The sequence below is a fragment of the Cimex lectularius genome, unplaced genomic scaffold, assembly GCF_000648675.2.
Source record: "Cimex lectularius strain Harlan isolate CLEC.00 unplaced genomic scaffold, Clec_2.1 scaffold14, whole genome shotgun sequence".
NCBI classification, from domain to species: domain Eukaryota; kingdom Metazoa; phylum Arthropoda; class Insecta; order Hemiptera; family Cimicidae; genus Cimex; species Cimex lectularius.
Genome location: NW_019392637.1, coordinates 1,260,240 through 1,276,087, shown reverse-complemented (window position 1 = coordinate 1,276,087; position 15,848 = coordinate 1,260,240). Strand labels below are relative to the sequence as shown.

The window sequence follows — 15,848 nt, the reverse complement described above, 5'->3', positions numbered from 1 at the left end:
AGCCATTATTCACTGTATCAGGATGTTACAAAGTAACAAGAGCTCCTGTATGGGTCAGTTGAAAGATATGGGCTATGGCCTCTTTTCTGATCTATCTGAATATAAAAAAATCTAGGAGCTTCTGCCTTAAGTAGAAGGAAAAGGGTCGATTGTCAGCCATCATTCACTTTATCAGGATGTAAGAAAGTAACAAGAAAAATGAGAAATGGATTAATTTCCCATCTATCAGTTTGTTAAGAATCTATGAGTCCCTGATTTAATGGAATAGAAAACGATCAATTATCCCCATTAATTCCCTCTATCAGGATGTAGTTAACTAAAAAGAACTTCGGTTTGGATCAGTAGAAAGGACGAATCCATCAGGATGCTAAGAATCCAAGAGCTCCTGTCTTTCTTCTTCTTCCCTAGATTCTTAGTATCCTGAAAGATTGCAAAGTCGCCCGCGTCAGATTTTTCGCTCACCCAAATAAAAACTCTTCTTACTCTCGTCATCCTCATTCAGTAAATAATTGGTGACAATCGAGTCTTTTCATTCTTCTAAGATAGGAGATCCTAGATTCTTAGTATCTTGATAGTTTGGAATGTAGTCCATAACACGCCCTTTCGACATATCCAAACAGGAGCTCTTGTTACACTCTTACGTCCTGAAACAGTAAATTATGGGTGATAATTCCGTCTTTTCATTCTTCTAACGTGATTCTGGTGTAAGAAGAACAAGAGCTCCTGTTTGGATCATTGGATAAATGACGTGAACGACTAAATATATAATGCCACAACAAGAATCTAAGAGCTCGTATCTTAGTAGGAATGATAAGGAAGGATTGTTACTGCGAAAAACGACAAACTGTCGATTCTTGTCCAATCTATCAGGATACTAAAAATCAACGAGCTCCTGTCTATAAGAAAGAAAATACGATGTCACGCATTATTTACTATATCAGAGATACAGATAGACAGAGTAAATAGCGAGTGCAGTTCATCCTTTTATTGCCAGAGTAACCTATTTTAAGATTTTCTAAGGCACAAGCGTTGATGGCATGTACTTCTGCTTGAAAGACCGAAGTGCCTGTGTAAAGAGTTCCCTAGATTCTTAGTATCCTGATAGATTGGAATATACTCCATAATTCGTCCTTTCCACATATCCAAACAGAAGCTCTTATTACCTTATAACATCTTGACACTGCGAATCAATCAAACAGGATACTAAAAAGCTAGGAGCCCCTGTCTTCGAAGAATGAAAACACGATTGTCACGGATTATTTACTGTATCAGGATGTAAAAGAGTAACAAGAGCTCTTGTGTAGATCCCAGCTTTTGTCTTAAAGGAATAGAAAATTATCGATTGTTCTCCAGGCTTTAAGAAACGAAAAAGGAGCTCTTAGATTCTAAGTATCCTGATGAATTGTAAAGTAGTTCGTAGCCCAATGTTTCAACTGACCCAAACAGGAGTTCTTGATACTTTCTTACATCCTGATACAGTGAATAATGGCTGACAATCGATCCTTTACCTTCTACTTGAGACAAAAGCTCCTAGATTTTTTATAACCAGATAGATCGGAAAACAGTGCATAGCCCATTCTTTAAACTGACCCAAATAAGAGCTCTTGTTTCTTTCTTACCTCCTACTACAGTGAATAATGGCTGACAATCGATCCTTTACCTTCTATTTGAGACAGAAGATCCTAGATTTTTTATAACCAGATAGATCGGAAAATAGTGCATAGCCCATTCTTTCAACTGACCCAAATAAGAGCTCTTGTTACTTTTTTACATCCTGATACAGTGAATAATGGCTGACAATCGATCCTTTACCTTCTACTTGAGACAGAAACTTCTAGATTTTTTATAACCAGATAGATCGGAAATAGTGCATAGCCCATTCTTTCAACTGACCCAAATAAGAACTCTTGTTACTTTCTTACCTCCTGATACAGTGAATAATGGCTGACAATCGATCCTTTACCTTCTACTTGAGACAGAAGCTTCTAGATTTTTTATAACCAGATAGATCGGAAATAGTGCATAGCCCATCGTTTCAACTGACCCAAATAAGAGCTCTTGTTACTTTTTTACATCCTGATACAGTGAATAATGGCTGATAATCGATCCTTTTCCTTCTACTAAAGACAGTGCCTCCTAGATTTTTTTATACCCAGATAGATCAGAAATGTGTAGAGATTAGTGACCGTTAATCGATAGTTATTCAGATATCGTGAGACCCGACCGCATCTCACGATATCTGAATAACTATAGATCAGAAAATAGTCCATCGCGCATCGTTTCAACTGACCAAAACAGAAGCTCTTGTTACTTCCTTACATCCTGATAAAGTGAATAATGGCTGACAATCGACCCTTTTCATTCTGTTTAAGACAAGTGCTGTATATATGAAATTGATAAATTGGAAAGTAATTCATATGCCATCAACTGATCATAACAGGAGTTTTTGCTACATTCTTACATCCTGATACACTGTATAATGGCAACAGTCGACATTTTTTATTGATTTCGACAAAAGCTCTCGTGTTTTCGTGACATCCTAATACCAATAAAACCGTCAGACAATGGAAACTTTCGAAAAATAACAAAAGCTCAGATTTTTTGTAATCCCGGTCGCAGAACAAGGCAAGGTACTTGGATTTTATTCAGTTTCGTGTTATTTGTGGAGTTGAGAGTTTTGCGACACGGTCTTGAATATAACAGAATCACATTATCATTACGTGTCGCGCTGAAATTAGACCCTCGGACCTGGGTATTTACAGCACGGGGGCCGGACTTAATTTTCAAACCTGGAAACGAATTTACTCTGGTTGTAAAGTTCTCTCGACCCCTTCTGCCTTGTAGATTTTTCGTTTTTTGCAAATTACAACGTGTTTATACCGGGGGCGGATTTTTTTTCGGTTTTGTTTTCAGGCACGTTCGGTTTATTTCTCGCCTGCGCCATTACCACCGGTGGATTGCGTGTACGGCGGGTATTTTTCGGGTAGAAAAGAGCGCTTTCACCTGGGCCAGGATTAAATAAAAAAAAATAAATAAAAATACCGATGGGCGGATCGAACGGAGAAGAGACGGATAGACGCCGGGATCCCGGGTTTGGCGGATGTTCTCCAGACCCTAGGGGGTCGAAAATGTTAAAAGTGATATATATCAAGTTGTCAAGCCGCCAAGGGGGTGGAAGGAGGATATATATTAGCGCTTCGATACCGACCCCTCCTACACCTATTATAAGCTACCACCTTGAATTTGAAGTGGTTCCACCCCTGGTTTCCCCAACCCCCGGCACCCTTTTCATCCCTGGGACAGGTTGAAAACACAGTCTTCCTTTTAGAGAAAAATTGAGCCACTTTCTGTGCAAAGGGAGGCGAACACATCGTGGTTAATGGACTCGCTTAAAGGATCAAAAGGAGAAGAAAAAATCGGGTTCAGAGACCATAAAACTACAAGAAAACAATCATAAACAACGAAACAACAAAAGACAAGGGGTAAAACGACCATTTTTTATTTAATTACCAACAAGACGATTTGAAGAGTCTTAAAGGGCTTAAATTGAATTGTGTTACAAGGTTTTTTTTGTTATATTCAAAGAGCTGTTGTTTTATTGAATAGCTCACTTTTCCAAGGGGGAAATATGCCGAGGGGCTTTACAAAGCTCCCGTGTCGGGGAAAAGCGTGATGGAATTTTCTACAGAGGGGGGTGTCGAAGCATTTCTAAGATTCGCCCTCGGGGGTACATCAGCCGTTGAGCCTAGCCGTCTAATTTCGAAAAGTCTTCACCAGCGAAGACGTACGGGCCAAGATTTAAACCGATATTTTGGGAATGAGCGCCTTTTCCCCAAACCCGGCCGTAATCGAAGAACGAATTCCTGTATATAATTGGGACTAATATTTTTCCACCTAGGGGAGATTTGTCAACGGTGACAGCCGATTATTTGGCCTTAATTCATGAAAAAACACTCTACTTCAGACAATAACTCGCCCCAGGCAGATGATTAATAATAAATCACTTTTTAAAATCCTTCTTTAACTTTTTATTTTTTATTATTATAAGTAAATCATTTTATTTATTCGTTGACAAGGAAGGGAATATAAGTCAGAGTGGAATCTGACCAGGTATGGAAGACATGTTGAGGTTATTTTAGGTTAAACTTGACAAATCTATTGGGAAATCGATAGCTCTTATTAAATATCATATTTTACCGTTTTATTCTTCTTATAAGTTGATCTATTTTCTTATTTATTTCTTAGAAAGTTAAGAACGATAAGTCAGAGTGGAATTTGACCAGGTATGGAAGAAATTTTGAGGTTATGTTAGGTTAAACTTGACAAATCTATTGGGAAATCGATAGCTCTTATTAAATATCATATTTTACCGTTTTATTCTTCTTATAAGTTCATCTATTTTCTTATTTATTTCTTAGAAAGTTAAGAACGATAAGTCAGAGTGAAATTTGACCAGGCATGGAAGAAATTTTGAGGTTATGTTAGGTTAAAGTTGACAAATCTATTGGGAAATCATTAGCTCTTATTAAATATGATATTTTACGTTTTATTCTTCTTATAAGTTCATCTATTTTCTTATTTATTTGTTAGAAAGTTAAGAACTTTAAGTCAGAGTGGAATCTGACCAGTCATGGAAGAAATTTTGAGGTTATTTTAGGATTCACTTGTGAAATCAACTGGGATAACGTTTTTTTTCATATGCGATAGATTAGCGTTTCCTTCTTCTTTATTACCACTGATTTTGTTTAGTTCTTTGTTAAAAATGACAAAATTAGAGGGGAATCTGATCTAGTATGTAATTTTTGTGGTGGTTATGTTATATCATACTTGACAAATCAATTGTGATATCGTTATTTTTAACCAAAAGTGATAGTTTAGCGTTTTATTACTTTAAATCACACATATATTTATTATTTTGTTAAAAAGGAAAGGGACCTACTTTCAAGTGGAATCTGAGCTTGTATCGATGATATGAAAAGGGTAGGTTATGTTAAAATATGACATGCTAGGTATGCTAGGTAAACTTGACAAATCAATTGGGAAATCTTTAGTTGCTATTAAATATGTTATTTTACCGTTTTATTAGTTTAAAATCATTGATACTTTTCTTTGTTATTTTAAAAAAAAGAAAAGGAACTTAATTTAAAGTGGAGTCTGAGTCGGTGTGGATGATTTGAAAAGGTAGATTTTTTTTCATCAAATGTGATAATTTAGGTGATTATGTAACGGTTATGTTTGGTTAACGTGTAAAATCAATTGGTTATTCGTTAGTTTTTCGTCAAATATGAAAGTTTTTCGTTCTTCTTTGTTATCAATGAATCTTTATTTCTTTATTTATCAAAGTAAAGGGATGTAAGACAGAATCGAATGTTATCCGGTATTTATGATTTGTCGAGGTTAGATTAGGTTATCTTTGACAAATAAAATGTGATATTATTATTTTTTGTTTAAATATGATAGTTTCGCCTTTTATTCCTTTCTATTATTGATATTTTTTTTTCATTATTTGTTTAAAAGGAAAGTAATATAAGTAATGTAATATGATCTGGTGTGGTGGATTGTTGGAGGTTATATACGGTTATAAATGTGAAATCGATTGAGGAATCGTTATTTCTCATCAGATATAATAGCCTAGCCTTCTATTCTTTTTTATTATTAATAATTTACCTTGTTTCTTTGTGTATAGTGTATATATGTGAAAATTCGTCTTTTTTTTGCTCTTACGTGTATGGCTTTTCCTTGTCAACAGTGTTTCCTTGTGACTGTAAATAAAGAATTTTCTTGTATTGAGACTTTTTTGGAAAAACCTTTGTAAAGGCTTTATTTATTTATTTTTTTTTTTTGTCAGTCGATGTTAAAGTTCTATTCAACCTGCAGAACGATATCCACGAGATGGAATGGCGCGAATACAATTTCCTCGGATGGTAAAGTCTGTTTGAATGTTTTTGATTTATATCTTGGCCGATTTAGAGGGGGGTTGAAGGCGGATTTAGAGAAAGGGGGGTTTTTCCTCGAGTGGCGTTTTCCCAGGGACAAAGGACACTCGAGCAGATGGCGCAATCAGATGGCAGATACCGTCTTGCCCCCAGCCGATATATTATCGTCATTTTTCAAAGGGACAGAGAGGACTTAACGCACCCCCGCCCCGGGGGCCGCCTTTCCATTCGCAATATTCCACCCCCGGGGACGGGCAGTTTTTTCCGTTTTTCCCTCGAATAATGAGGAACAATGGACAAGTTTGGCCATTAGACGGGCCCGGGTGGAGACTGTTTTGAGCACGCGGTGCCGTCCCGGGGGGAGGAGCCGCGTGCCTCCGAGGTGAATACCAAGTAGTCCGACTGTAAAAAACAGACTTAATCCAAAAAACAAAACCACAAACTCACAAAACCTAATCCAAAACGCCTCCCGGTCCTAATTTGACACCAAAACCCGCGTAAAATCGTTACTTTGTCAGGATGATAGAGGTTAACATGAGTTCTTGAATAGATCTCAGCTTCTGTCTTAATGGAATAGAAAATTATCGATTGTCCTCCAGGCCACAAGAAACTAAAAAGGAGCTTTTAGATTCTAAGCTTCCTGATAGATTAGAAAGTAGCTCATGGGCCATCCTTTCAACTAGACCAAATAGGACCTCTTTTTACTTTCTTACATCCTGATACAGTAAATAATGCATTGGCTGACAATCGAGTCTTTTCATCGAAGTAAGGCAGGAACTCAGGAAGGAAGGATTGTTAGCATTCTGATAGATTGGCAAATAGTCCATAACCCGTCTTCTCCACTGATGCAAACAGAAGCTCTTTTACTTAACTACATCCTGATAGAGGGGAATAACCGGGACAATTAATCATTTTCTACTCCATTAAGTCAGAAACTCTTAGATTCTTAGCAAACTGATAGATCGGAAATTAGTCCATATCCCATTTTTCCACAGATCTATACAGGCTTCTGTCTTACGTAGAAGGATAGGATCGATTGTCAGCCAATTTTCTTTGTATCAGGATGTAAGAAAGTGAAAAGAGGTACGGTTTGGATCAGTAAAAAAAAGGGATATGGACTATATCCCAATCTATCAGGGTATCAAAAATCTAGGAGCTTCTGTTTTAAGTAGAAGGAAAAGTATCGATTGTCAGCCAATTTTCTCTATATCAGGACGTAAGAAAATGAAAAGAGCTACGGTTTGGATCAGTGGAAAAAATGGATATGAACTACTTTCCAATCTATCAGGATGCTAAGAATCTCGGAGCTCTTCTCTTGAAAGAAACGAAAAGACTCAATAATCATCCATTATTTACTGCATCAGTATTAAGAGAATAACAAGAGCTCCTCTATAGATCAGAGGAAAAATGGGATATGGACTAATTTCCGTTCTACCAGTTTGCTAAAAATCTAAGAGTTCCTGACTCAATGGAGTAGAAAATGACCAATTGTGCCCATTACCCCCTCCATAAGGATGTAGGTAAATAAAAAGATCTTCTGTTTGGATCAGTGAAGAGGACGGGTTATGGACTACTTTCAAATCTATTAGGGTGCTAACAATCTATGAGCTCCTGGCATCGATTGTCACCCGTTATTCACTGTATCAGGATGTAAGAAAATGAAAAGAGCTCCTGTTTGGGTCAGATAAAAGGATGAGCAATGGACTGCTTTCCCATCTATCAGGATGCACAGAATCTACCAGCTCCTTTTCAGTTTCTTATAGCCTGAAGGACAATCGATAATTTTCTATTCAATTAAGACAGAAGAACTGATAGAACGGAAATGAGCCCATATCCCATTTTTCCACTGATCTACAGAGGAGCTCTTTTATTCTCTCAATCCTGATGCAGTAAATAATGGGTGATTATTGAGTCTTTTCGTTTCTTTTAGGACAAGAGCTCCGAGATTCTTAGCATCCTGATATATTGGAATATAGTCCATATCCCCTTTTTTCACTGATTCAAACCGGAGCTCTTTTTATTTTCTTACATCCTGATACAGAGAATATTGACTGACAATCCATCAGAAGCTCCTAGATTTTTTTTGTATATATCGGCAAATATATTGTTGCTCTCTTACATCCTTATAACCTGCATAATGACAAACAATTGATCCTTTTCATTCTGTTTAAGACAAGTGCTGTCTGTACGAAATCGATAAATTGGAAAGTAGTTCATATGCCTACCGATCTATGCAGGAGCTTACATCCTGAAACTCTGTATAATGGCAACAGTCGACATTTATATACATTATGTCCATAATACACGTTTTATATTACGCGTAAAATCGTTACATCCGAGACGGCGTCACGTCCAATCTCTCTCCAAAATATCCAAAACTGTAGCCTAGTTCGACTTCATAACCCTTAGCAAAAGTTTGCCTGGCGGTCGGCCTTAATTGGGACGACAACATCGAGGAAACGTGACGATGGGACTTGGCGATAACGCGATCACGAGCGGATGGATCAACGTTGATTTGATTTGTCACTCGTAATAGTATATAATTCTCCTAATCGCTCCGTTAGATTGGAGATATTCGGGTGGGTATTGTATCCGATAAGTTTCATGGGGCGGTTCGGTTAATGTACTAACTTTAAGGACATTTATATAAAGTGGAAACGGATTTATGGCATATTTAAAACTAACAATATCATTTGACAAACAATATTGATTTTGCAAGTCTAACCTAACCTAACCTTCAAAGATCTTCCTACTGATTTCAATCTCATTTAATTGCTTTTCCTTTTAAACAAAGAAATTCAATTATTAATCAATAATAACGAAAAATAAAACGTTAAAATATCATAATGAAGAAAAAATAACGATAACACGGTCGATTCCACAAGTGTAAGATAACCTAATCTTCAAAAATCTTCCATACTGGATCAGATTCCTATCTAAGTTAAATGCCGTTCCTTTTAAACATAACAATCGAGTAATTTGTCAACAACAAAGAAGAAGAAGAAAAAGTTAAAATGACACATTGAAGAAAAATAATGATAACACGGCCGATTTCACAAGTGTAACATAACCTAACCTTCAGAAATCTTCCATACTGGATCAGATTCCAGTCTAACTAAAATTTTTTTCCTTTTAAACCAAGAAATAGAGTAATTCGCCAATAATAAAGAAGGTTAAAACGCTTAAATATCATATCGAAGAAAAAATAATGATAACACGGCCGATTTCACAAGTGTAACATAACCTAACCTTCAGAAATCTTCCATACTGGATCAGACAGTCTAACTTAAATTCTTTTCCTTTTAAACCAAGAAATAGAGTAATTCGCCAAAAATAAAGAAAATTAAAACGCTAAAATATGTCGAAGAAAAAAATAATGATATCCCGGCCGATTTCACAAGTGTAACATAACCTAACCTTCAAAAATCTTCCATATTGGATCACATTCCACTCCGATCGATGTCTCTGTACTTTTAACAATAAAATAATAATAAGGTAATTTATCAATCTATTAGAAGGGTGAGACGCTAAACTTTTGCATTTGATGAAAAAAAAAACTCGATTTCTCATTTGATTTCACAACTATAACCTAACATAACCTCTAAACTTTTCAGGATCAGATTTTAACCTGACTTACATTCCTTTCTTTTATCAGAAAATAATAAAGGCATTTTCCAATAATAAGAAAGACTAAAACGTTAAACTATCGTATTTGACAAACAGTAACGATATCGCAGTTGATTTCGTATGTACAACCTAATACAACAAATGAAGAACCCTTTTTTAAAATTAAATGACGTTAGAGCAAGCATCTTAGCCACGGTCACTATGACGTCATACAATGAAGCGACATTTTTAGCTACGTTCTCTTCAAGACTTCAAAGATGAAGTCACATAATATATTTACAATTTATGTCAAGAGACGTGATTGTTGTTGTTGTGTTGTATTCCTTCAACCTGATAATGAGCGGTTAATGCTCGAAATCCGGATAGTTGAAAACAACATACCATGAATTAGAATTATCTTTAGAAAAAATTAAAAGCCATCTCACCCTACCTTCATAAATTTTATGACGCAACCATGTCAGCCTCGTTTACAATGACGTCATACAATGAAGCAATCATTTTTACACGCCCACGTGATGTCATGCAATGTAGCGACCGTCTTAGCCACGCCTGGTTCGAGGTAATTGAAACCTCATCCACGCTGACGTAATGCAATGAATTGATCATCTTAGCCAAGCCCACTTTGACGTCATAGTATCTTAGCGACGTGGGTCACTGACTAAAGCAAAATTTAGCCACGCTTACTATAACGTCATACAATGAAGCAACCATTATGTCCTCGCCCACTTGACGTAATGCAATGCAGCAACCGTCTTAGGTATGCCTATTATGACGTCGCACAATGAAGAGATCATGTTAGCCAAGTCCACTTTGACGACAATGAAGCGACCATTTTACACACATGTCGACTTTATAAAATGGCCACTCCTAGTTTGACGTCATACAAGAAATCAGCTAGGTTTACTCTGACGTCATTGACTAAGGTTAGACAATAAGCCAAACCCACTTTGACGTCATAGAATATAGCTACTATCTTAGCCACGTCCGCTCTGTCGCCATGCAATTGAGCAATTGAGGTCTACTTTGAAGTACACAAGTATAAGCTAAAGTAACCTCTTTAAATCATCCATACTAGACCAGATTCCACTGTGACTAAGATTCCTTTCTAACCAAGAAATAAAGTAAATTGTGAGTAATAGAAGGGATAAAACTCTAAACTGTTGTATTATTTACTGAAAAATAAGGATGTCACGGTTGATTTGAAGTGTAACCTATCATAATCTGCCAATCCTGACCGAAGTTAATTAGTTAAAAACAACCAGGATATCAGCTGACGTGGTATTTCATTTTATTAAAATTTTCATTTATGATGTTGAACTTCATAAATTGGCACAATGGCATATCAAATAGTTTTGGCTAAATCTTTCATCGTAGAAAAGGACGACCTTCTTATTGACGTCAATAAGGCGGACTCTTTCCGGCGGACGTGGAAGTCAATTGTTCGTCCCGGCTGGAAAATGGGAAATGGGGGTTCAAATATTGATAGGGTAGGCCGGGCGGCCGTGACGCGGTTCGGAAAAGCCCTAAGCCCGGTTGCATTATTGAGGAAAAAGCTCCTTAACTTTTCCCATTGCCCACCGCGTCAGTGGTGGGAGGGGGAACTTTATTTATACGCGGCCCCGTTTTTATTTAAAGGCCGCCATGCTAAGAGGCGAGGTGAATTTTAAGGAAATCCCTGTTCTGTGGGCTGAGGTGTGGTGCTAGGGGGGGGTTGTTGACGGTTTGCCAATCACGGTCCGCTTGTTCTCGCTTTTCCACAAGGTCCAATTACCCACACGGTGAAGAAGAGGGGTAGAAAGGAAATTTCCCGTCCTAAAACGGAACAATGGCGTCGTTACATCCCGGGCCGGGTTCATTTCCTGCCAACCTACCCTCGGGGGGTGGCGTCCCATTTGCCACCTCGGTTCTCACCGGACGAATTTCAGATAAAATTTTCAATCCCGGCCAGCCTTTGGAACTGCCATAATCAAACAAGACCTGACGAATCACAAATTTACATCAAGTGCACCTACGTTCAACGACCTGTTGCCACAAGCCACCATCCTCCTTTTTTTATTATTCCTTCATAAGATAAAATGCTATGTCGCTTGATAAGGTTTAAAAGGATAGTTCAATTGAGAAAGAATCGAAGATATGTCTAGTTGTGACGTCATTTAATGGATACGACGCCTAGTTTGATGTTACCAATTAGAGTAACTATCTTAGCCACGCATAATTTGACGTCATCGAATAGAGCAATCATCTAATCCACGCCTAATTTGACGTCATCGTTGACGTATTACAATGGAGCAACGATATTAGACATATCTATTTGACGTCATTGAATAGAATAACCATCTTAGCCATGTACAGTTTGACGTCATCAAATAGAGCGATCATTTAAGCCACGCCTGGTTGACGTAATACAATGGAGCAACCGTATTAACCATATCTATTTGACGTCATCAATTAGAACGACCATCTAAGCCACGCCTAGTTGTTGTAATACAATGGCGCAACCATATTAGCTATATCTATTTGACGACATTGAATAGGGCAACCATCTTAGCCACGCCCATTTTGACGTCACATAATAAAGTTACAATCTTAGGCACGCCTATTTGACGTCATACAATTAGCTACTAGTTTAACAACGTCTACTATCAAGTCGAACAGTAGAGCGAACACTTTAGCTACACTTAATTTGACGACATCGAATGGAAAAACGGGCCTGGCCTCGCCCAGTTTGACGTCATGCAATAGAGAAACTGGTTTTAGCCACAGTTTGACGTCATCGAATTGAGTGACCATCTTAGCCAAGCACAGCTTGTCGTCAGCCAATAGATCTATAATCTTAACCATGTCCACACAATAACGCTACCATCTAAGCTACACTTGACGTCATGCGATGGAACAACCATCTTAGTTAACGTTTAGTAAGACGTTTTGCAATAGAACGACAATCTTAGTCACGCCCAGTTTGACGTCATCTAAAGTTTATCAATGCATATTTTGACGTCATTGAATTGATCGACCATCTTAACCACGCCCAAATGGACGTAATTGAATAGAACAATAAACATAGCCAGTACAAGTTTGACGTCCTCGAATAGAGGGTCCATCTTACAACAAAAATTAGTTTGACATCATACAATGGAACAATGAACTTAGCCACACCTAGTGAGTCACCACCAAATGGAGAAGCATGATAGCAACTCTTAGTTTGACGACATGCAACGGAGGATCCCTCACTTTGTACGTCATGCAACGGACCGACTATCCAAGACATGCTTAATTTGACGCCATTTAATAAAACAATAAACATACACAGTACAAGTTTGACGTCGTGGATTTGGAAACCACCTTGGCAACGCCTATTTTGACGTCATTTAATAAAACAATAATAAGATCCAATCCGAATTTGACGTCATCGAATAGGGCCAACATTTTTATTCGGGCCAACGATTGAAGGTACGACAAACTACAGGGTTTTCATTTTCCTTAATATAATAATATATGTTTTTTTGTTTAAAATGGATTGAGGAGGTTTGTAAAGTGGTTGTCCATGGAGTTTTGTACTCGATTGGCATTTAAAAGGCTTTATCGTTGATTTTAATTTTAGATAGGACTCAAAAAGGGTCTGCAGAGCGGATCTTCTCTATATTTTTTTTCTCTTTCCCACCGGGGACCAATGGGAGCATAACCTCAACTTTTCCCCTAATCATGACAGCCCCTAATCCCCGGTCCGGGGCTGGGGGGCGTCGTGATGGCGTCCGGAATGGAAGGGGCGAAGTGCCCGGTGTCGAGGTAAGCCGGACCTCCCGCCAAGTTTATTATTAAAAAGAAATCCCCTTCGGGGTGGTAGGATTCCGGGTTGAAGTAGTGTCTCAAGCCCAGGCCTGGGAAGCCTTCTGGGCTTTTTATTACGGTCAAGTCCCACGGACTTAGGGGCGAAATCCGGGCCATAATTATTTCCAAGGGAAGGGATAAAACAACCGGTTTCGGCCGACGGTGTATGACGTCTTTTTTTCTCGATGCGAAGCCATGATGTCGTTTTATTTACATGGTGAAAGCACATACCGCAATGGCCCGGGTACTGGACGCCTATGTTGGTCGCGTTGACGCATGCGGATCTCCTCAGCTCGCAGAGGTTGAGGTACGTCTTGCCGTCCGTTCCGCAGACGTTGGACGGGTCCTGGGGGCAGTGGGGCCTGCACTGGCAAACTGGGCCCCCCTCCAGGACGAGGCACTCCGCCCCCAGAGGGCACGGCATCGATTCGCAAGGCTCTGCAACAAAAAAAACTCAAATTAGACTTAAAATCGGGCATTTACAAAACGGCGTCAAAATGAAGCCCCCACCCCCCGAGGGCTTATCGGCCTCTCGCGTCGAATTACTGTCAGGGGATTTCGCCGAAGGGCCGATACGGCTGATGAAAGTATCAAACAATGGGATCGCTATTGACCCGGGGCAAATTGAATGATGCCCCGAATGGACAAAAAATCCTTCTGGCACCCGCCTCCCCTTTTCAAAACGATTATTCACGTTTCGTCGAAATCCTTGTTAAGACTTCTGATGCGACAGGTGACGATGAGCGATGAAAAAACAAAGAACAAGAGGAGACGTCTCTTCTTCACGATAAACATATGTATGATGACGTCGTTTGAAATTAACAAAAATTCGTCGAATTAATTTAATATCATTTGATATCTGGACGTGATAGATAATCAAGATCGTCATGACGTCATCGTTGTAAACAGAAGCATACCACGCCCACTTTGAAATAATTTAATAGAGAAACCGACTTAGCCACGCCTCTTAGGATGTAATTGAATGCAGCTAAAATGCACACTACACTGCTTGACGTCATACAATGTAACAATCATCTCAGAATGTCTGGTGTAAGGTGAGCGATAGAGTGACTATCTGCAATGCTTATAGGCTTGCCTGGGAAGAAAACAAATCCTCACTCCACAGAGAAAAATTGACGTACAACACATTTGAAAAAGTCTTAACCAAAGTGTCCCACCTAAGCATTCCTCAAAATAAGGAAATGGTTTCCAACAAGTCAAAAGGTAAGTTATGATATGAATACAGAGTGCAAAGCAGGAGTAAAAAACGACGAGCTGCATTCAGACATTATAAAATCTCTCCATCTTTAGAAAGCTATGAGGTCTTAAGAACGCTGTCACTCGAAGCACAAAAGATTATCAGGGAAGCCAAAATAAGAATCTTGGAAAACTTTCTGTTCCTCGATCAACTACACCATCCCAATTTCAGAAATCTGGGCCAAACTAAAGATTTTTAAAAGCATTCCGTTACCACAAAGAACTCCAATCGTCTTTGGGCAATGGACGACATACCTGATAACCAAGCTCTGTCCTAGCGAGCCCAACGAAAAGTTCAGTCCTGAATGTACGCCTGACTACGGTTCCCACTATTTAGTAGATAATTTCATCAAGGCTGAGCTAAAGTGCGCCTTAAAGCCAACAAATAATAGTTCCCCTGGTAAGGATCAGATCCACTATTCCGTAATTAACAACCTGCCCCCTCTAGCGAAGGCTGCATTACTCGAACTATATAACCGCATATGAACTAGCCAAGAAATACCAGATCAGCGGAAAGAAACGTTAATAATACTAATAACGAAAGTAGGGAAGCCTCCTAACGCTTCCAACTCAAACAGACCCATTTCTTTAGTTTCGTGTGTACAAGAAACCTATGAACGCATGATCAAAACTCGCTAGGAGTGGTGGACGGAGCAAAACTGGAAACTTCCCCAATCTCAATTTGGCTTCCGCAAAAATAAATCTGTCACCGACGCACAGCTTACTTTAGTAACCGACATCCAACTGGCCCTTTCAAGTAATAAATCAGTGCTCGCACTCTTCTTGTAAATCCTATGACAGTTGTCACTCAGCTTCTCGCCTCCAAACTGATGCCCTGGGTCTTGCAGTCCGTTTTGTAGAAAATTTTTCTTTCGAATCAACCAAGCGTTGATAGGCCCTAAGTCATCGTATAAAGGACTACCGCAGGGAGGAATACTAAGCCGGTCATAGATGGAAAGGTCGGCTGCGCCGTATACGACCCATCCCTGAAATTCAAAAAATTGATCACATTACCCAGTCAACTCTCTATTTTTACTGCCGAAATGTATGCCCTTGTCGTAGCCCTGGACTACATCACCACCTGAAAGGTACTAGCTTCTGCATTATTTCGGACAGCATGAGCTCAATCAGGTAAACTGAAAAATTCCATCCATACGGAAAGTGCGACTATTTAGTTACACAAATAGTTAACATGGTTCA

The 15,848-nt window shown here is 38.8% G+C and overlaps 1 protein-coding gene across 1 annotated transcript in view; it reads right to left on the bottom strand.

Moving 5' to 3' along the window:
* LOC106662963 (agrin-like) overlaps positions 1 to 15,848 on the bottom strand; it is a 190,272-nt gene that overhangs the window by 37,229 nt on the left and 137,195 nt on the right. Inside the window, 1 exon segment of the mRNA XM_024226944.1 lies at positions 13,623 to 13,829. Coding sequence (XP_024082712.1) covers positions 13,623 to 13,829 — 207 coding nt within the window.